Source organism: Lepisma saccharinum, chromosome 28 (genome assembly GCF_977018435.1).
Source record: "Lepisma saccharinum chromosome 28, izLepSacc3.1, whole genome shotgun sequence".
NCBI classification, from domain to species: Eukaryota; Metazoa; Arthropoda; class Insecta; order Zygentoma; family Lepismatidae; genus Lepisma; species Lepisma saccharinum.
Window position 1 is genome coordinate 19984683 of NC_139256.1, and position 23899 is coordinate 20008581.

General features: G+C 39.7%; 1 protein-coding gene across 4 annotated transcripts in view; it reads right to left on the reverse strand.

The window, feature by feature from the left end:
• LOC145980549 (uncharacterized) overlaps positions 1 to 23899 on the reverse strand; it is an 89175-nt gene that overhangs the window by 16899 nt on the left and 48377 nt on the right. For 3 of the 4 annotated variants that reach the window (XM_083113567.1, XM_083113569.1, XM_083113568.1), the window contains exon 2: positions 464 to 3719. In XM_083113567.1, the coding sequence (XP_082969693.1) occupies positions 464 to 3519 (3056 nt within the window). In that variant the 5' untranslated portion in view covers positions 3520 to 3719. Of the gene's footprint in view, positions 1 to 383; positions 3720 to 23899 lie in introns of all 4 variants that reach the window. The other variant, XR_014440854.1, reaches the window with a different exon arrangement.

A 23899-nucleotide genomic window follows, 5' to 3' on the forward strand; every position in this document is an offset into this window, starting at 1 on the left:
TTTTTTAAATTTTTTTTTTATCTTTTCTTTTAAATATTCTATATTTTTTTGTCAAATCATATCTTTGGCCTGGGAAAATTTTCCAAAATTTATACAGTATATATGCATATTTGGTAATAAATCTGTCAACTTTAAGTATATAATTTTGATTTGGTCATTTACATGTACCCCAAACCAAAATATAACATACCATTAAATTGGGGGCAATTCTTGCATTGCAATAAGACCACAAGGTATTAATTTTTATAATATATCTTCACAGTACACATTCAATTGAGATTTTACTGTATGGGTCTTTCTAGAACATTACATCTAGATATATTAAAATACTATTCACTTATTAGCATGTTGTAAACTACACAAGCAAACACTAACTACCCTACCTTGCAGCAAAACAACAAAAAAGTTCAATACAACAATGTATAGAGCTAGATTATTACAACAAAAGCTGATTGTACACCACCTCTGATAAGAACGTCTATCAGCACCATAGTCAACATCTAGCCTTGCACCAGAAAGTTCCTTTTCATCTGAAGGCAACCCATTGGCATCAACCGAATCCATTTCACTGTGAACTGAAACGGGTGAATTATTTTCACTCCCATTTGTTTTTTCCGTTGCACCACTTTTATCGACACCATTCTCGGAAACAGGTTTGTTAACATTTTCATGGCACTCGCACTTACAGTCTTCCGGGTTCACGTAACTATACACCACTCGCTGGTGTCCATGTCCCTTTGTGGTTCCCTGAGATGCACTTGAACCATCGTTTGTGTTTTGTGTACTTTGACCGTTTCCCTGAGCTGAGGTACTTTCAGGAATATCTATGGTTCCACGTGAGGGAATAGTTTGTATCCTCTTTGGTGGTTTTCGTTTTTCCGGGATCGCTTCGAAATTGATCCAAGTCTTTGGTGGAAGTGGCGGCTGGGATGCTCGTGGCGGGAGAGGAGGTGGAGGAGATTCCGGAACATCCTGCTTTGTGTTTGGCGGTGACGGACCACTCACTCTTTCCTGTTTTGTAATCTTCCTGTACTCACGTGGACTCTGGAGCCCCTGTTCAGCAAATTCAACCCAACTCCTTGCGGTGATACGTCTCGGACTCTTTGCTTTCGTTATTGAATCCTCTCGCGGAAGACAGATTCTCATTTTCTCCACACTGTCCTTCTCGTCGCTGCTCGACGTGTGGCTCATGTAATCCTCCAAAGAGCAGGGATTTATTGGGGTTGTACTTCTTGGTCTTTCAATAGGGAATGTCTTCACTTCCGATATTCTTTGCCTTACAGGAATAATAGGAACTGCTACGGATCGTTCTAATGGAAGAGTGGTTGGAACGTATGGAAGCTCATCTTCAAACGAATCCTGCAAAACAAGACCTTTCCACTCATGATCCACCACTGCTTCTGGTTCAGCACTTGTTTCCTTCGCCTTTACATACTCCACCTCAACTTCTTTTTCAGATTCTGATGAATGATGATCGGTTTCAGGTACAGAAGGAATATTTTGTAGAGTTTCCTGTGATACTGTGATTGCTTCAGAATCGGGCAGTGGTTCAAATTTTGCTGCATCATCTCCTTGTGATGTCCTTTGACTGTCCTCAGATTGAGAGTATCCATTATGCATTTCATAGCCGGGAGTCAAGATTTTGTCATCGTCTGGTTCCTGACTGTCTGTTGACTCCCGTGGGATATCAATGGTAGGTTTGGATGCAGATGGTTTGTCTTCTTTCTTCTTCTCCTCTTCATGCACCACAGGAGCATGTTTGTGTTCTGGCTTTTGCAGACCAGCAGTTTTGTCCACGGGTTTGCGCGTGACATTTTTCTCTAGTGTTTGTTTCTGCTTTGCATGGCGTCCTTCACTTTCAGCTCGAATCATCCCAAATTCAGATGGCTGGTAGTTTCCTTCTGAATTAAATGTGAATTCCACATTGGTTATCGCATCACTTATTTTTGCCGAATCAGGTGATAGAACTTCACGGGCAGAAGTGTCATTCTCAGTTGCTTTGCTTCGTTTCTTCTCTTTCTTCTTGAACAGGGAAGAAAACACACTTTTATTTTTACTATCCTTTTTCCCTTTTGTGTCCACTTTCTTGTCGGATGCTGTGTGCTCAATTGCTGATGTTCTCTCACCACTCTTGCTTCTGGACCTACTACGTTCACGCAGTCCTTCACTGGCTTCCTTCAATTTACTGGTCAAAGAGCTTTTTCTCTTGCCAGGAGGAGGAGACTCTGGGCTGAGAGGTCCGTCTGACCTCTTGAACAGACTGCTCAAAGATGTTTTTCTTGACGTAGATGGAGACGGAGTACGGGAACTTTTATCAGTTTCGCCATTCCCAGCCTTTTTCAAAAAAGCATGTCGTGCTAATTTTGGCGAAGCTGAAGGGGTGGTCGAAAGAGATTTTGAACCCATTTCCGCCATGCTCGAAGACATTGTCACGGGTTTCGGAGTGGTTGGACGAGACTGGGATTTACGCAGAGGATCGAGTGGTTTAGCAGGAGTCTCTTTCAGAACCTGAGGAAAAGTCTGCACCGGTTTTGCTACCCTAGTGGAACTTTCGAGATCTAATGATGCAGGTTTCTCCCTCTCAAGTGTTTGAGTCTTGTGATGATCACCGGATTTTGGCACCGAACCACCATGCGTTTCCCGTTTCACTTTTCCATCTGCTTGCCTTGCAGCATTTGCCAGCTCTGCTTTTTTGGACAGAAGAACTTTCTCGAGAGACTCGGTTTCATGTTTGGGTTCTGCAGGAGGGGAATCAAGCTCCAAACTTGGAGTAGGAATAGGTTTGTTCCCGCAGAACGATGTTTCCAGAAGCATCTTGTGTGGAGATGGTGACCTGCGACCACTCAAAAGTCCAGATGCACTGGAACCTCCAGACAAAGCAGAAGCGACTGAAAGGCCTGACGCTCCAGACCCGCCGGATGCCACTGAACCTATTGAAGACAAACGACTTGTCCTGCCACTTATAGACAAAAACGCATCACTATATACACTGCAGGCAGAATCTTTTCTTTCTTTGGCTTCTTTCTCGCTCTGTGCCTCAAGTTCATATTTAAATATAGTTTGCTTCCCTTTCTCTTTCCTCCTCAAGAGACGATCTCTCTTCGACTGTGCTTCCTTTTCCATCTCGTCGCCATGGTAATCAAGTTCCTCGGTACTAGAACGGAGGTCTTCGGCTCCTTCTTCCTTGAAACCAAGACCCATGCTACCTGTGAACAGTTCCCGTTCGGGAGTACTATCTCTGCTATCTCCACTCTCGTGATGGGAAGAACTGCTGGCCCGTGATATGTCGATTCTAGGGGTGGAAGGTGTCTGGAGAGTCGGAACAGGTACGGAGGGAGACATCAACGTGCCGTCGGAGGCCATATTTACATCCTCTTTGATTCCAGGCAATGGACGAGAGGCTTTATCCTCGGGACTTTCTACCTCGTCACTAAGATCTTCAAATGACGCGAACGGAGCGGGCCCCATTCTCCTTTGCCGAGATGGGTAGCTGCCTCTCTTCTTCGCAACCGAAGCCATAATAAGGTGGAGATGGCAGGTGTAGGTGCCGGGTACTTTCAAAGTACTGCTGAATTGGATGAGACATGGGACACTGAATCCATAGTCACAGCACCATAGTAGTTAACTCCATTGGTCCACTGGGTTTGAAGGTAGAGACTCCCATGTCATGTAAATCTCTTCCTCCACATGTTGGCCACTTTTCTCTTCATAATCGAGAGCTGGAAAATAAAGAAAAAAAGTGTAACTCCTATTGAAAAATATATCCATTAACGGACACACTGATTCATCCTCATACAAGGGAATTCAACAATCCACAGAGAACAACTTTGCATAGTCAATTGGAAAAGAAACTTGTAAATATGAGGGTCGGCTAGAGAAAAAAGGAACGTTCTGATGTAAAACACAAATTACAAATGATGTGTTCAAAAAATTTATGGTACAGAAACTACATTCCATACTCTACTTTTCCACGTATTTGCCATACCCTTTCAAGCACTTATCACAACATGATACCAGTTTGTTGATACAGTCATTGTACTCAGTTGCCGCCAATGTATTCAAATCCTTCTTTCCAAAAAGCACTTCGTCACGGCTGATGAACTCAAAGATGCTGTCACTACATGGTTGAATACATTGGCAGAAACCAGGTATCAGCAAACTCGTATCACGCTATGATAAGTGCTTGAATGGGTATGGCAAATATGTGGAAAAGTAGAGTATGGAATGTAGTTTCTGTACCATAATTATTTTTTTGCACACATCATTTGTCGTTTGTGATCTAACGTTCCTTTTTTACTGGATGACCCTCATAATGCATGGATTAAAATTTGGAAAACTTCTAAGAGAGGTGCAAGAAGCACTTAAGAAATATCTTAAACCCATTAATACTCAGAATTTGAAAAGTCCTTGTTCATAAAATTAATAGCAAAATAGTGCAATTATATCAGTATTCCCATACTAATTAATTGACAATGACTAAAATCTTAATACCTAAATATTAACAAAAATGTTAATCGAGCTCAAATTTATATATTAACATTCTTAATTATATCATATATTGTTCATCTGAGCAGACTATCCAGAATATATCCTGTCTGGTCCAAGTTATAGAATTACTGTTATTATAATAAAATTGGTGTTTGAAGTGTGGGGAACGTGGGAAGATGCTATCCCTCAGTTATGAAAATTCTCATAAAGCTTTCCCCTTAGGTAGGAAAATTTGTACAAACATAACTCGCATATTGATTCATACTAGCATCACCTCACACAGTTAGTGATGGTCACTTTGAGAATGGCTAAAGTTATTGGTGCCTCATTATTATTTGGTTTTCTGTATCATGTACTCTGTATTCATTATATTCATCATTACTGTAAAATGTTTAAATGCAAAAATAGCTTGAAAACTCTTCCTAGCATAGTGAAAAAGTAAACAAACAGCAGTATAAATGGGAAGCAAAACTGTTTAGGGGCAACGTACATGCTTGTCCAGTTCTTTACCGAGGACTCTTCCTTCCAGCTAGATCCCTCCAACGGTCATTCAGACTTAGTTTTGACATAATTGATTTTCAAGTCCATTTGACATATCCTGCCTCCCCATCAAAAAAGTAATCTAAATTTATTAGAAAAATACATTACTGTATCGAACCCCCTAAAAATACATTTTTGTGAAACACGATCTTTGTCTCAATTTATGTGGGGAATAGGACCTATTAGTTAGTATAGATATGGATAAGCAAGAAGGCGAGACTTTCTTACATCACACCCCTAAACTTTCACTAATACACTCCAGGGAACACCACCTTAAAGTAGCACTGACCGTGCGGGCGGAGGGTTTGCGTGCTTTGTTGAGGCTGAGAGCTATGCCAGCGGTAGATTTTTCTACCAGCAGGGTCACCCATGCTGGACAGGTCTCGGAAGAGAAGCCAGACTAAGGCGTTCTGCAACGTCCCATCTTACCTAGTATATCCTATCCTAATATTCCTACCCAGTCCCAAACAAACAAATGCGAACATCTGCATCTGTGTCCCACATTGTGGAGTGGCAAGTGCCAAGGCCTAAAGATGGCAGCCCCATCATGGCACTCAGGGTCAGATGGCCAATAACCCACTATCCTTACAAACAGATTATTAAAGAAACCAAACGAGGAAATAGCCGGATGGACAAACTGTTGACGACCTTTGGACTTAAAAATAAAACTCTAGTGGGATTTTAGAATGTTAGAACATTATATGAGGCAGGAAAATTGTAACACGTAGAAGCAGAAATGGAGAAATATAAGTTGGACATCCTGGGAATGAGCGAAGTGCGTTGGATTGAATATGGAGAGATGAAAACATCTAGTGGTATGACATTCCTCTATTCAGGTAGACCAGATGAAGATGATGAACATCGTAATGGAGTAGTCATAGCACTACTTTCAGTTCCTAGCAAAGTTCTAAGTAGAATTATTTTAAACAGAATTAAAGGATGGGTTGAGAAAAGGATCCGCAGAGAACAAGCAGGCTTTCGAAGCAACCGTTCCTCTATAGATCAGATAAATACATTGGGTATTATTATAGAACAGAGTATGGAATACTTCTCTAATAATCTGTATCTTATATTTGTGGACTTCCAGAAAGCATTTGACTCTGTAAATAGAATTAAACTGTGGACAATTATAAAAGAATATGGCATCCAGCACATATGATCGATCTTATTAAAAACTCCTATGATGATTCCAAAAGGTCAAGTTGTGCATGAGGGAATACTTACGGATCCAATACCAGTTATTTCAGGAGTAAGGCAAGGATGTATTTTGTCACCAACAATATTTCTGATGGTAATTGATAAAGTAATGAAGAGGGTAACGGAAGGAAAAAGGAGAGGTATAAATTGGAGTCTCACCCAACAACTAGAAGACTTGTACTTTGCAGATGATGTTTGTCTGCTGTCTCACACATACCATGATATGGAAAAGAAATTAGGAGATCTGGATAAGGAAGGGAAAAGAGTTGGTTTAAAGATAAATAGTACAAAGACGAAATCATTAAGAACAAATGTAAAAAAGATGGAAAATTTCCACTTGAATGAGGAAAATATTAAAGAGGTTAAGGAGTTTACATATCTGGGGAGTTTGTTGACAAATACAGGGGGAACAGAAAATGATGATGTTAGATCAAGAATTAGGAAAGCAAATGTGGCATTTATTCAGCTATATAAAGTTTGGAAAGCCAGAGAAATTTCAATAAGAACTAAGCTGCGAATTTTTAAAACTAATGTGAAGTCAGTTCTCCTTTATGGATGTGAAACGTGGAAAGTAACAAAGAAAATTACTAAAGACCTACAGACATTCATAAATAGATACCTAAGGAAACTTCTGGGAATATATTGGCCAGATATTATCTCAAATGAAGATCTATGGAAACGTACACAAGAGGAACCGGTGGCAATACAGATCAAAAGAAGAAGTGGATTGGCCACACATTGGGGAAAGATCCATCAGCCATAGAAAGACAAGCATTGAGCTGGAACCCACAAGGACAACGTAGGAGAGGAAGGTCAAGAATGAGTTGGAGAAGGACAAGAGAGCAAGAAATATGGGAAGCAGGAAAGACCTGGAATGAGATAAGGAAGGTCGTTGGCGATGCTTCGTTGAGGCCCTATGCTCTGTAGCGGAGTAACAGGAAATAAATCAAGTAAGTCAACTCATTTTTGTTACTAAGACTAAATTCGTGGTCTTTTTCGAGTTAATTTACAGTCACACCTACTAAAAAAGACCTTACACCTTGTCCCAGATTTCTATATGTGAACTTCAGCATCAGACCCCTCCCCATCCTATATATTTCACTGCATTTCAAATATCTTAATTTTTTCTTAGGTAAGGGGCATGTCCAGAAAAAAAAATGAGAGGGGTATTGACAAGGTCTTGTTCAAGAAAAAGCTTTAAAAGTGAAGGAGAAATTTTAGTCATGGTGTTTATATTATTGAACTCTGTTTTTGGAATTGTGAAAAGGGAGAAACTATGATCTTTGGCTTAACTGGTAGAATATTAAAACAACAGAGGGACAATTTTTTTTGAATTAACACATTTTTCTCTCTTCGTTCCATTCTAATAATAAGTAACTGAATTTTTTTTCTCTATTAATAAAAATAACAAGCATTCTGATTTTTTGTAACTTGAAATTAACAATGAGAAGCCCATTCTTGAGAGGGTTTAAAGCTTAGAAAAGTTATTATTACAACACAGCGCAGTCAGTTGTTTACATTATAATTTTACTCCATTTGTAGGTAAGAAAAAGAGAGTTTTTAAGCATTGCACATGGTGAGCCTAAAAAGATATAGACAGATTAAACGCTTTATAAATGGAAAACTGTTTGTTTTATCAGGAAGCATTTGGTATTGTTTTATAGAGAAAATATTCAAGTTTACGAGCTCCACTTTTCGTTTGTTTTCGTGTCAGCATCACGTGAGTACCCTTGACGTCAGTCGAGCACTATGGCCGCTAGCCAGGTAGGAAAGGCTTTGTGTATGCTTGAATTTGCAAAAGCAAGTTGTTCTTGTCGTACAGCGTCGTTTTAGAACACGGTATGGCACACCATGGATGAAAATCTGCCTCAGCTTTGGATTGGCCCAGTGGCGGCTGCTTAATACGTGCTACCGTGCTATAGCACGTTGCTAAATTTGTTAAAATGAAAAGAAGAAAAAAGCAAATCTCACAGATGCAAGAAGTTTAATGAAGCCCCAAAGTGAAATGAAACTTCTCATGTTAAGAGCCTCAGCATTTACCAGCGGCGCCACGTATTTCCCTCACGCTGGCTATAAATAATAGCCTACCGTGCTAAAATCTCAACAGCACGTTTTCGCCCCTTTTTCATCCCTCCGCGCATGAATACTGTACACCCCCACTCCTCGATTTGAACGGGGGATAGTGTCCCGGCTCGGGAAAAATCGTCTGCTAGCGTGCTACAGGAGGAATCAGCACGGTAAGTGTGCCATCTCAGGATAAGAAGAAAGTCTACGACAACCTATTGCCTCTGTCAGAACAACGTTTCTTAATGTCATTTTCAAACGTTCTGTACGTTATCAGTGTAGAGTTATGTAATGTTTGTAGCATGTCGTATACATTTGCAGCACCTGCAAAAAAGTTGGAACGCGAATTGACACTACCCCTTAGCCTTTAATCTATTTCGGTGGTAAGTTGTAAAGATTGCAACTCTGAAACTATAGTCCGTGCCTTTTTTGCTTCCGAAAGTGCATTCTGCTACGTAATTTATGTTCAGGAAATTCTAATTTTATATTTTATCTAAATTGCCTGTTTTTAAATGCTAGATATTTCCTTGTGTTTATGTAGCACTTCAATAGTCAAGAAACAAACTTACAGAGTACCGTCATTTTTCCCCGGCTTCCAGATCCGAAAATTTTCCGCGCGGTTCATTGTGTTAAAATCGCGTGGCGCGTGAAGTGGTGGTCATTGTTGTGAAGGATTAGCTTTTTGTTGTTAGAAGTGAAAGTGAGTGTGTGTGTGTGTTAGTGTACCATGAATTTGGTGGATTCTTTGTTGCAGCGACCTTTCTCTTCAAGAACACTTGAAGAAAAGTTGGAAATAAAAGCGTTAGGACGGCCGTTGCCAGATTTGGATCTATCGCAAAATGCAAAGGGAGGTAAGAACGCTACGCATAAAAGGCGATTTAATAGAAAACTGTAATATAGTGAACCATGGCTTTGTGGGTGTCAAATTCGAAATGCATTATTCTGTTTTCCTTGCATACTTTTTGGAAGTAATGATTCGTGGTCTGAAGGAGGGGTAAAAGATCTAGGACATTTATGTGAATATATGAGAAAGCATAGTGAAAGCAAAAAGCACATGAATAATGAGTTAAATTTTGTCTCTCTCGGAACTGTCAACATAGAAACGCAGTTAAGCCACGTTTATCTAGAATCTCATAATGAACAAGTTGAAAAAAATCGCCACGTCTTGTCAAAAATCATAGACTGCATCAAGTTCTGTGGAGCTTTTGAGTTGTCCCTGCGTGGCCGGCCACGATGAAACAGATTCCTCCGCAAAACCTGGGATATTTTTTAGGGCTCCTTGATTTTGTCAGTAGTTTAGACAATGCTTTTAAAGAACATCTTGACAACAGCACTGTATTGAAAGGCACTCGATCTCGCCATCGAAGTTCCGGGTTGAAGTCTCGGCCCGGGTATGGGTATTCTTTGTAATACTTTGTAATAAAAAATTAATGAAGAGGCATTCACAAACAATACCCATACCCGGGCCGAGACTCCAACCCGGAACTTCGATATCGAGATCGAAAGTCGACCACTTAACGTTCGTGGCCACAGAGCCGGCACGTATGTGTGGGTGGGGGGGGGGTAGGGGGCATTATAAGTACATGAAAAACAGCATCAGTTGTAGCACGCAACTTTGAAAAGTCACGAGCCGCCGCTGGATTGGCCGTTCAACAGACCAGAACATGGCTCTGACATTTTGGCCACCAAGAAGTCCGGATTTAACACCTGACTTGTTCTTGCGAGGATACATCATCCTGTCGTGTTACAAAACGGTCACACATAGAACATTTGTAACTTAGCCATGTACATTCCAGGTCATACTCTTCCAACCACGTATTTCAGCCATGTTATTAAAACTCTCGTTCCTGTAAAACTTTGAAACTGTCTATTTATTTTAGGATCACCCTGTATATAAGAAGTGAACCAAGAAAGATAATTTTAGATTCTTTGTACTTCGGAAATGCACCCGTTTTGACTCACTGCACCTTGGCCAATAAGCGTATCACCATTGGATTTTAACCTCTGTCCAGCCGATTTTTATTTGTCATTTTGACACGTTACAAACTGCTCCATTATCGGACCTGTCTAGACGTTGTATCCCTTATCTAATAGAACTCCAGCACGAACGTGTCAAGTCATGCAAGGGGTCGCGTGGAAGCAGAAAGTTAATTCTTGCGCTTCCTCTCCGCTCTTTGTTTCAACCAGAATAAATTGAGACAAGGCGCTTGCTGGTGATACTTGGGCGGCAGCAGTTCGGTTATTTGACCTTCTTAATCGACTTACCAAATGCAACGTGTTTATCTGGAATTAGCAACAGTGGAAGAAAAAAAAATACTAACTGACTGCTATTAGAAAAAGGTTAGTTTCATTCAGTCAGTGTTCCAATTTGCGATTGCAAAACACAAATAAGAATTATTATTATGAATATCAAAAACTGAATTTTATTACATTTATTAATAATATATATATGTGATTTCTGGTTTAGTGCCATTTTGACTACAACTGCAATTCTTCTTTATGTCTACTTTTTGGTCAATCAGTTATATATTAATTAATAGAGACTATGAGTGTAGATCAACACATGATAAAATTCAATAGAGAATAACAAAAAAAATCCCTAGCGAGGACATATATCCAAGACCTCTAGCTTCAAAGCATAAATCAGTTTATGTTTCTTGCACTGCCAAACATTAAAATGAAACATCGGCAGATTTTTAAAGTATTATTCCGATCATAAAAGGTTTTATCTTATAACAGGAGGAATATTTCAAATAAATTTAACATGTATTACTTATATTTACATGTATATATAACTAAAACTTGCACCCCAAATATTTCAGAAATAGAAGGTGCTATTGATGTGCTGTTTTCACAGAAATGATGTGTAACCAAGGGCTCATAATTGTAGCCCATACACAGATTTTTATAATTATTAGAATGTGTATTTATTTTAGAAAGTTACATTTTTTCGATTGGAACAATGCCTATTAACAGTAACAAAATAAAACTAGAGTAAATTATAATGTCAATGGTGTTTATTTCAGGATTCTAGCACAAGTAGTTTTCGAGCTATCGAAGTTTGAAAATTGTACAGACCGGCAGTTGTCTGCGACATGTCAGCACTAACGTAAGAAAAAAGTTAATAAATAAATTGGTTGGATTCTGAATTAGAAAGAGAATTGGCCTTCAAAGGTTGAGTTCAAAATGACGCCCACGAGCTTCAATACAAGCTTTCAGTCTGCCATGTAAAGATTGATGCACACGTTCTAGCATTTCATCAGAAATTTCAGCGCAGGCAGCAGTAATACGTCATTTCATATCATCTGGTGTAGTCGGTATGTCCTTGTAAACAGTCTCTTTTAGTTTACCCCAGAGAAAAAAAAATCTAAAGGGGCAAATCTGGTGAACGGGCCGGCCAAGGTACAGGCCCCCTTCGTCCAATCCAACGATTTCGAAACAATCGGTGAAGACAAGCTGTAGTACGTCGTGCACTATGCGCTGGACAGCCATCATGCTGATACCACATGTTACTCCTAGTCTGCAGTGCGACGTCTTCTAACATCTGTGGAAGTTGGTCTGTTAGGAGGTTGAGATACTTTTGAGAATTTAGTGTTCCTTCTACGAACAAAGGGCCTATCAGCTGATGGTTCACTATTCCACACCACACATTTAAACTACATGGACGCCGACGTTCCACCTGACGAAGCCAATGGGGATTGTTGACGGACCAATAGTGCATGTTTCGGAGGTTTACTTGGCCATGATTTGTAAATGTTGCTCCATCACTAAACAAGATACATGATAAATCTGGTGTATCTTGTCTTAATGCCCATGTACAAGTTAACACGATTCTCGAAATCGTTTCCATGCAGCTCTTGATTGAGAGAGACATGATACGGATGGAACTTATGACAGTGGAGAACGCGTAGTACACTTGCCTGACTCATGCCACTTCCTCATACGATTGCACGGGAACTAACGTGCGGATGTACAGCAACAGCAGTGAGAACCACCCTCTTCTCCAGTCACTCGTTTGTTTCTGTTACGTTTTCTAGGTGTTACTTCCAGTTTCACGTAATTGGTTGAAGAGGTTCACAAATAATTGTCGCGATGGGTGACGTCTATTGGGATATTGTTCCATAACAGAGCACAAACACTAACAGCATTCTTCCTACTTTCTCCATACACCATTAACATGTTGGCTATTTCAGCATTGGTAAACACCATCTTCCACCACGTCCGACTTCTTGCACTATCACCACGTAACTGACAAGGAAGTCGCAATGCAATCAGTGGACTGTAAAGGCAACAAACATACGAACATCAGAGCCTCGTAACTAAGCAGTTGAATGGAGCAGACAACTGCCGGTATGTACAATTTTCAAACTACGATAGCTCGAAAACTATTTGTACTAGAAGCCTGAAAGAAAAACCATTGACATTCTAATTTACTCTAGTTTTATTGTGTTACTGTCAATAGGCATTGTTCCATTTAAAAAAAATGTAACTTTCTAAAATAAATACAAATTCTAATAATTATAAAAATCTGTGTATGGGCTACAATTATGAGCCCTTGGTTACACTTAATTTCTGTGAAAACAGCACATCAATAGCACCTTCCATTTCTGAAATATTTGGGGTGCAAGTTATATATATATATATATATATATATATATATATGTATATTATATAAATTGTATTCCTTGATGTATGGTTCTAAGAAGTGCAAATGTGTAGGTTTGAAAGAAACGTAAAATTAGCATATTTAAGAATACTTCAATTATGTCAGTATCTGAAGAACATAATTTAAAACGTTTTGAGAAACAGAAAATTCCAGCAGTGTGTTACCAGAATTTAAGCCTACAAGTAAAAAAAGAATAAAAGGTTAAGATTAATAATTAAAATAAATAATACAGAATGTTCTGAGAAGAAAATTTGTAATTTTAACTGATTCAACTTGAAAGATTAACGTCGTCATAATACAATATTCTAAGTAAAATCTACAAAATATTTATACGATAGAACCAGACTGATATCTGGGAATGAAAAATGACGCCCTCTTTGCATAGGGCCCTAAACCTCAGCCCCCCCTTGCCTACCACTAGTTAAGGGCTTGGCATGTTGCTAACTTATTCCAAACTGTCTTAGGACCGCTTTAGACGGAAGCATTTCCTTTAACATTTTTGCTAGCATAAATGCTTCCAAAAATATTATAGCAGATTGTACTTTACACGGATGCACACGTGACCTAGAGGTCGCTTCTGATTGGCTATGCTACGAAAAATGCTAGGGAAATAGAACCGATTCTATCTTTGAGAAATGGTATGAAATATGCCGTGGCATCCGAAATGCGATAAGATTTTTAGGATTTTGGTCATGGCATAAATGTCAAGAAAAATGTTGTGGAAAATACTTTTGTTTAAAGCGTTTTTTCATCAAATGGTACTCCATTAAAGCCTGCGGCCGCGTCGACAAACAGGGGGTGAATGGCACCAGCAAGAAAATCCTGCCTTCGTTTCCGTGCGCTATCAGGTGGGATGTCTAAAATATCGATCCTGGGATCTCCAACCGGGGGAGAGAAGAGTGTAATAACAGACTCATTCATTTTATCACACGGCGGCAGGAGTTTCCCCACTGCTGCGGATTTACTCCCTCCCCCACCCACCCACCCACCCTTAGGCACCGCGTCTGTTGGGAATCAATCAATGCCGTGATTCCGCAGGACATGAAAGATCATATCTGCGTTAAAGCGGTAATGCGAATAGAGAATCAACGACTTCAACATGTGTACGTGCTGTGCTATGTCCGTCGGTAACAACGGTTCAGTCAGTGTTCGAAGAGTTACTTTTGAACAGGATCCGAGTTACTCTCTATTGAAATGTAACTGAATTACGTTATCGTTTCTTTAACTAGATAATATTCTCCTAGAATGCACTGCATGGATGAACTGATTGCCAGTGGTATTAGCGTCGATTCTGGACTATAGACAGGGTGAACAAGCACTTTCCAACCAAACTCTGCAAGCAATTCTGCCAACATGAGGACGAGCATAATAGTGGAGGAGAATGATTAGCATATCATGCCACTTGTTTGCTGTTCTCAGACACAGTGTATCATGATATGCTGTGACTGTCAGCAGATGCATGTTTTCATGGCATGCTGTCCAGTTTAGATTCCGGTTGGGGAGAAGGGCGGGGGACGACTGCTGCTGAGTATGTGCAAGACACCTAGCTCCCAACATGTGCAAGCGCCGGTGTCCTGAGATACCACAAACACTTGTGGCTACTTATTCCAAATGAATGGGTGTCTTATGTAGGGATGGCCAAACGGATCCGGATCCAAAAGTTACGGATCTGGATCCGGATCCGAAAATTCCGGATCTGGATCCGGATCCATAAGTTCCGGATCCGAAAGTTTCGGATCTGGATCCGGATCCATAAGTTCAGGATCCCAAAATCCGGATCCGGATCCGAGAGTTTCGTATCTCAATCCCATTATAATATTACCACACCTTAAAAGGTATTATGATCTTAGATTACAAAGAAATTTTTCATTAGTTAGTCCTACAATAATTTTTTCCAAGTGTTGTTCCTAAAATACTTTGCTACGCATCGGCTAACACACTCGTGCACAAAAATAATCTTACTTGTTTAACATAAAATGTCAGAGGTGATTTTGTAAATGCCATTGAAACGAATATGTATTCATTCGAATGTATTGAAAATGGAAACACACATAAATGTGAGACATTCCATTCCAATATGAAACCTTTAACACATAGAACAAGATAGAAATGTTATACAAAAATTATACAATTTTTCTACAGTTCCAGTTTTACAAATTAAAATAAAACATTATAATATATGCAGTGTTATATAATTACAAAGTGTAAGACTAACAAGGGAGGTTATCTAAGTGTCCCCCTCCTATTTCCATGAAACGTGGCAGGTGTATAGTGGGGCCCAATGGAAGAAATACGTGTTTTTTTGTTTCAGCTAAAAACGGTTTTAGGGGGCAACCTCCCTCAAATGTCAAGATGAGGACAAATTGAAGTGAGGATCTGACCCCTGTTTCCCCCTCCGATTTCCATGATACTTGGCAGGTGTGTGTATAAACGGGCCCAAAGGAAGTAATACGTGTTTTTTGTTTCGGCTAAAAAACTGTTTTAGGGGGCAACCCCCCTCAAATGTCAATATGAGGACAAATTTAAGTGGGCATTTGACCTCTGTGTCCCCCTCCGATTTCCATGAAACTTGGCAGGTGTATAGTGGGCCCCAAAGGAAGAAATGCGTGTTTTTCTGTTTCGGCTAAAAAACTGTTTTAGGGGGCAACCCCCCTCAAATGTCAAGATGAGGACAAATTTAAGTGGGCATTTCACCCCTGTGTCCCCCTCCGATTTCCATGAAACTTGGCAGATTTATAGAGGGGCCCAAAGGAAGAAATACGTGGTTTTTTGTTTCGGCTAAAAATCTGTTCTAGGAGGCAACCTCCCCTCAAATGTCAAGATGAGGACAAATTGAAGTAAGGATCTGACCCCTGTGTCCCCCTCCGATTTTCATGAAATTTCGCAGGTGTATAGAGGGCTCCAAAGGAAGAAATACGTGTTTTTTTGTTTCGGCTAAAAAAATGTTTTAGAGGCAAAACCCGCCTCAAATGTCAATATGAGGACAAATTGACGTGGGGATAATCTGACCCCAGTGTTCCCCTCCGATTTCCATGAAATTTGGCAGGTGTATAGAGGGCCCTTATGCCCCCTGTTTCTTCCTATGCCATATTTACGTGGTTTCGGGGTCGGATCCCCACTTCAATTTCTCCTTATCTTGACATTTGAGGGGGGTTCCCCCTAAAACCGTTTTTTAGCTGAAACACAAAAACACGTACTTCTTCCTTTGGGCCCCTCCATACACCTGCCAAATTTCATGGGAATCGAAGTGGCACACAGGGGTCAGATCCCCGCGTCAATTTGTCTTCATTTTGACTTTTGAGGGGGTTTTGCCCCCTAAAACAGTTTTTTTTAGCTGAAACACAAAAACACGTATTTCTTCCTTTGGCCCCTCCATACACCTGCCAAGTTTCATGGAAATCGGAGGAGGAGACTTAAACCTCCCTTGTAAGTGTATTAATTAATTACAAATCGCGCACGCGCGCACACACTATATATATGTGTGTATGTATGTACCGTGCGTCCATTTCGATCTTCAGCCGAGAGATCGGGAGAAGCGTGGCGGGCGGCACTGACGGAGATGCCGACATTTGCGGCCTGAAATGCCCGCTTATTTTTATGGACATATGCAGACATTTATATAAATATTGCAAAACGAGCACTAACCTGTGTTATAAGAGTATGGTTTTAATTTTAGTAGCTTAGTGACTGTATGTGCCGATGATTTTGACACGCCCACCTCTTGTGAAACACGGCGTAGAGGTTTGTTTGGAGAACGTTCTAACGCTGCACCAATATCATCGAGTTTTGCTTCGGTTAGAATCCGTCGTTTTTGCTTAGGTGTTTTAAAATTTAACGATACAGTTTCTCGTAATTTAAGGACAAGATGTCTAACCGTATCTCTGTGTGGAGTTGAAACGCATGGAAATTTCTGTACAAATTACCTACACACGTCTCGACACGAGTTTGTTTTCACGTAGGTACGTGTCATACATAAAAATATCTTTGTTCTAACGTGAATCTTGCGGCTGGCATTCCAATCGTCTCACTGACACGTCACACATACACACTACAATAACAAAAACAAGTAACTGCAAGTAACCAAGAATAACACTCTTGCGCACAGTACGAAATTAACACGCTCTTGGTTTACATTGCTCGCCACTATATTTACAACTCTGTCTTCATCTAGTCGCGAAGGAACAAAAAACTCTAGCTCGGAGATTTCGGATTGCAAGGAAGCTCACGAACACTATTGACTTTTAACGGTTTCTTCTACAGCGTAATCTTGATACAGTGTTGCACATTCAAAACCTCCAAACGATCCCCATCGGCACAAAACTCTTTCAAGGATATAAACTTAAGCAAGACGTTACTGGTCAAAACTATGATTAAAATGTTTTATTATCTGTGGCTCTTAACATCGTTTCTAAAGCGTATTTTTTTGTGTATATAAGAGCAGAACTTGGATGAATTACAGAAGAACTTTTGCGTGTTATAACACAGGTTAGTGATCGTTTTGCAATATTTATATAAATGTCTGCATATGTCTATAAAAATAAGCGGGCATTACAGGCCGCAAATGTCGGCATCTCCGTCAGCGCCGCCCGCCACACTTCTCCCGATCTCTCGGCTGCAGATCGAAATGAACGCACGGTATATTATATATATATATATATATATATATATATATATATATATATATATGCGTGTATATTAGCAGGTAACAATGTGTTATAAACACATTCTTACTTTCCAAAGAAGCGCATGTGGGATGGCAAAACGGATCCGGATCCGAAAGTTTTGGATCCGGATCCGAAAGTTCTGGATCCGGATCCGAATCTGAAAAATTTTAGGATCCGGAACCAACCGGATACGGATTTCGGATCCGCAAGGATCCGGATCTGGCCATCCCTAGTCTTATGTACACTCCTGTTGACATAAAGTAGTACTTTCTATAGGATTGAGCAATTGAAGTATGTGCCACTTTATACGAACATGGGTGTACCATTTAAAGGTATCTTCTCATTCGATCGCTCCTTACACGTGTTAGTATGTATCCTAATCATGTCAACTTTTTCTTCATCAAATTTCTCTACCAACTGGGATAATCTCACACCCACCTCTCGATACGTCCTTGATACAACCAAACCGTACTCCTCGATGGTGTAGTAACATCGCCCCCTTGTAATGAAGGGGTTATGAGTTCGACACCTGGTAGAGGCATATAGTGTTTTGATTGGATTGTTTTACAACGCCTTTCTTCCACTTTTGGCTAATAGCGAAGATGATGATGAGTGATGATATGATGAAACTGATAAAAGGACACTCACAAAGGCCTCCCCCATGGCGCAGTGGTAGCGTCATTGCCTTGTAATCAAGGGGTCCCGGGTTCGATACCCGGTGGAGGCACAAGTGGTTCGAATCCCACTTTAAACTCTAGGTCCAGTCCCGATTAGCCTTACTGTGCATAAAGTGGACTTAAAACAGCAACTCAAACCAAACACTCACAAAGAAGACTCATGTCGAGGCCGGGATTCGAAACCGTGACCCCTGGCATCGTAGCTCGCAATTCTAACCATTCCGCCACGGAGACGGCGTACATGGTGTTTTGAATCTCAGCTGTAGGTCCAGTGCCGATTAGCCTATATTCAGGCACGTAGCCCGTGGGGAGGGCAGGAATAAACATACTGTGATATAATAAGATGTAATATACTGAGAAATTAATCTTCAGGCCGTCTATCCTTCACTTTTCTCTCTTTTAAATGGCGGCTACTGATAAGGGATGAGCACCTCCCCAAATAAAATTCTAGCAACGGGACTCCCTATATTAGATGTGCATAAGTGAACTTTAAAACTCCAACTGCAACAACGTAATCACACACCAGTGCTGCACGTAACCCTCACTTATACACCGTATCATTTTCCACTTCATGTGATAAATTTTCAGACTCGCCAAGCTGCACAAACCGCCAAGTTCAAGAAACTACGGAAACTTGGCAAAAAAAAAAAAAAAAAAAAAAAAAAAAAAAAAAAAAAAAACCACCACCACGCTAAGCTCGCATGCTAGTACGAAGAATCGACCAACCGGAAGTCTTAGAACATTACGCACGAAACAGCCAATCGATTTTTTGCAAATCCACGATTCCCAAACTGCAAGTAACTCAGTTTCTCTCGAACGTTTAAACACAACAATGGTGGACGGAGACTGCTAACAAATGCATCACAAGATTCGTTCTCCGATAAGGGATCGACAATGATCGCTATCTAATTTGAACAAAACGGAGGAAACCTATTCTTTAAAACGTTCAAGCAGAAGTAGAATAAAGTCTGAATCTGGAATTGATGTGGGCAATTCAACTTGTCGCGAACTGACGAGGGCAGTGAAATGTGGCTGAACATAAACGCAAGACTCCAATAAAATAAGAAAAGAAACTTGGAACCAGGCCAGTTCTCTAGTCCTGGCTCTCATGCTTGAATTATTTCCTATATTATTGCAGAAAATGACGTTCTCTGTACGAGCCAGGCTACTAAATCCTTTCTAATTAAATTCTCTCGCTTTCGTCTTGCTGTGGCTGACAATGAAAAGAAGGGAACACTATCACTGGTCAGTTCTACAATCGCTGTCTGAAAACGTGATCATATGCTCAATTCCCCCCTGAGATATATGGAAAAAGTTCTAATGGGAGACATTGTACGATATTACAAATATGTTCCCTTCAAGTGATTATTTTTGCGGTTCTGGAATAAAAATTAATTTCAAGAAATTTCAGACACTTATAGTGCAGAAAATATTAGAATTAACATCTTTCAAGTAAGTTCCTCGGGATTACGAACAGTCGAGAAACCATTTCCCGAAGTCGGAATCTGACCGTGATAATTTACTCCCCGTCATTTTGAATTATCATCTTTTTTACAGTATTTTTTTCTATTTGAGGAAAGCTGGCGGAATTAATGACAGATGTTAAATGTACATGAAACTTCAACGTAAGAAGTCTGACACAGTAATCGCTATGCAGCTTGAAAGTCTGCACGCAGTTTTAAAAGATCGATTACAGGAATGCTGCGAGGGAGATACAGAGAAAGAGGAGTGGAGGAGAAGAGCGAAAAAGATAGAAGATAGACAAAGGGACCGGAACAATTAGATAACTATAGCTAGAGAGAGAAAGAGAGCAGAGACAGATAAATGACAAAGATGCTGAACAGAGATACAGAGAAAAATAGAAAGAGAAGAGAAGATCGACAGATAAAATATAAGAGACAGGAAGAGATAGATAACTAGAGAATGATTGATTGATTTGGTGTTTAAAGTCCACTTTATGCACAGTAAGGCTAATCAGAACTGGACCTACAGTTTAAAGCGGGATCCGAACCACTATGTGCCTCCACAGGGGACAGAGAGAGAAGTGATGGAAGAGAGAGATAAAAGATGGACAACGCTTCAGAAAGAGAGAGAAAGACAGATGAAAGATAGGCAAAGAAACAGAAAGACAGACAGGAAACACACACGCATATAGAGAAAGAAATATATACTTCTCGTGCTGCATTCTGTGACATAATGTCCTTGTACGCGCGATTAATTCATCACTCAATTCTAGTTGTCGCGAGATGGAAAAGTGACGTAAAATACAGAAAAAACAAACTAGAAAGGGCATTTCTAAGCACGTCAGATAATAAAGGTACTGGACAACAATAACTCCATTCGCATTGTGATGGAAGATGTCCACCTGCAACGTCTTGCCCTCCTCTTCCACAAATAGTGCGTCGTCCTACTTGCATTGCAGGAGAAAGGCAGCAAAACTATCTTATTGGATTTTGATTCGGGAAAATGCGTTGAAACAGAGAAAAGTGACAGTTTGCATTAGCCTGGCACTCCACTCCACACGTTTCTGCAGCTATTTTCGGAGAGTAAAATCAAAATTTAATCACCACATCCCGCCGCTATTATCGATCTTCATGATAGCGCTCGAAGACTTCACGAGTCAGGGAATATAAAGTGGAGTTGCCGATATAATCCACCTCAGCGGCACATCCAAAGGGAGTTGAATGGGACTGGACCTCGTTTAATTTCGCTAACGTTAAGGTTACATGAAATCAAATCTTTGGGATAGTTTCATAAAAGTGGACGGTATAGGATCACGGGCAACGTGTGGAAACTAGTCAAGTGGTCAAAATTACTGATTTAACTGACTAAAACAACAAAAAGCTGACCAAATACTGACCTATTTAGTTACACCATATCAATAAATCGTCATCCTAAAAGCTAAAGTGGAATTTCATTTGTTCTAAATCATTTTCTGGAATCCACCATCCCCACAGCCAACCATCACACATCTTTCTATTGATGATCATTATAATACAAAATTATGTATGGCAATAAAAGAATCCTTTTAAAAATGAAAAATGTGCAGCAGGTATTGAAATGCAAAACATATGTTGCCTTTGGTGTTTGCTGAAAAAGTAGTATTAATAAACTAGTTTCTCTATAGTTTTCGACACTTCATTTGCATGCATTTTTTTCAATTGTTTTCTACATAAAAATAACAGTAGGAAATGTGGCTCTGAGGCAATAATATTAGAGCGTTTCGGTAAACGAAGAAAACTAATGATCAAGAAATGCTTTGGTCACTGGCAGGAGAAATGTACATTTAGTCGAATTGTAAAGAAATAAAAAAAACTATCACTTGGAAGTTGTAGTTATATTTTTTTAAAAAAAAATCACAAGTTGCAGCCATCCACACAGCAATTACTGACTTTACTATTTTTTTTTACAAATACTGACAAATTACAATGATAAAAAAACTGACTATTACTGATTTTACTGACCATGGGGACGGACGTTCTTTTTGAGTGTCAATTTCATATCACCACTCATCCTCGTCGTTGCGATTAGCCAAAATTGTCAGAAAAGCAACGCTAAATAACAAAAATCAAATCACTCTCGCGGCAATTGTCATGTGAATAGTTAAGAGAAATATCCCATACTTACATTCTCTCGTGGATTATATAATAATAATGTAATAATAGAAGTGTTCAATAGCCCAAAATGTTATTTATATGTTAGCGGTCATCGTATAAAATAATGACAGTATACTCTCTATATAGCTGTAAGTCAATAACGTTTATTCTAAATACAGTAAACCCTCGTTAATCGGACTAATAGGGGGGGGATAAGTTGACCGGTTTAACGAAAGTCCGGATTAACTGAAATAACCTAAAAGAACAGTACACAACACGTTTATTATGGTGTATTTAAAGGGCATAGGGCTAAATACACTACAGTACAGTAAAATGTAAAGCAATACTGTACATACAATGAAGTACGAAGGGTCAATGCGGCTTCTTCCGAAAGCATTGTTTTTTTGTTTTTTTTTCCTGTCCGGATTAAGCGAAGTGTAGCTTATCGGGGCCCGGATTAACGAGGTTTTACTGTACTAGTAATTTAACCAAAAATAGTCAATCATACAAGTACAACGCAAGAAGGAAAGATAATAGATAATTACTACTAGTAACAGCACCGACTCAATATCTCAAAACAATCACCAATGGATGCAGGCAACATGTTCTACAACAAGCTGCCGCATAACATAAAACTCCTCACTCCCAAAAAATAAACAAATACAAACAATAAAAAACCTAATTGTCAAAGAAGCTCTCTACAGTCTCACAGAATTCATGGAAAATGACAATGTAACTTCTACTCTTCTTCTGACTAACTTCTCCTACTTTCCCTCAATTTACTGGCGGTCAAAAAGGATGAAATCGAATCAAAACGAGTGCAACAATTGCAGAAAAGATGAGTTTGTTGCCGAAAACCGAACGATAGGGACACGAAATGTGATCACACTGAGAGAAAAACATTGCTGTAACTCTGATGAAAGAGGCAGCCTGTAATTTCAATGGAATAAACATTTTTAAATTAATTTTTTTTAATGATGTACAGTGGGATCCATAAGTATTGCTCAGCAAATTGTCCACGACTATTTTCATTTGTTTTTATCTTCATCCTAGTATTTTTCAGGCCTGCATTTTTTTACGTATACTGGTTCAGAGGTTGTAAGCAGTTTGATTGGTGTTGTGTGTCAGTTCTTGAAGCTCTCATTGCATAAAACAAAGGGGGTAAATTTGAGGGACAATTTGCTTGGTAATACTTATGGATCCCACTGTACTAACTATATACTATACTGTATCTTGATGTTTTACATGCCATTTTAATCAAGGATGTACGGAAGAGAATAAATGAATATCATATTACTTTTTACATTCTTAGAAATGTTGCGTTGTAACACAACTCCCATTTAATACCAGAGCAAGCAGATGGATGTTTACCTCATTGCCTACACAAGCTGCATTACCGATTTCATCCCGAAGTGAAACCGCAGAAGAAGCAGCCGCCTGTACCGAAGTACCCCCCCCCCCCTACGAAAAAACCGAAGTTCTTGGTGTCGTGAGTGATGATTTTTTTTAGGGTGTGGTTATACAGCTATTTATTATGTAACTTCCAGTGTACTTTTTCCAAACAGCATTTGAACCACGCCCAAGCTTGCTTTGTTGATACATTGGTAGCATATAAAATGTAAACAAGTGAATATACGAGGGAGGGTCAAAATGAAAACCTTAAAAATCCGATAAAAATTATATGACAAAGTATACAGCCCAAATTTACACCAGGTATCTACCGTTATTTACAAAACGACCTCAAGGGTGCAACACCATTTTCGTCATTTTTAAATATGGCCTCCTTCACACACTTGCACCAGTGAAGAACAGTGGTTTCTTGCCCTCTGGAAGCCTAAAACTTATACAAATTCTCTGGCAAGAGATAATTCAATATCTCTATGCATGATTACCACGGCAGCAAGTTTACGAATGGAGGGAGAAGTACGACAGTGCCTTCAGTTCGCAGGCAGATGGGTGGAAAGACCATCGCAATGGGCCATAAGTGACTGCGCGTGCATCCCAAAA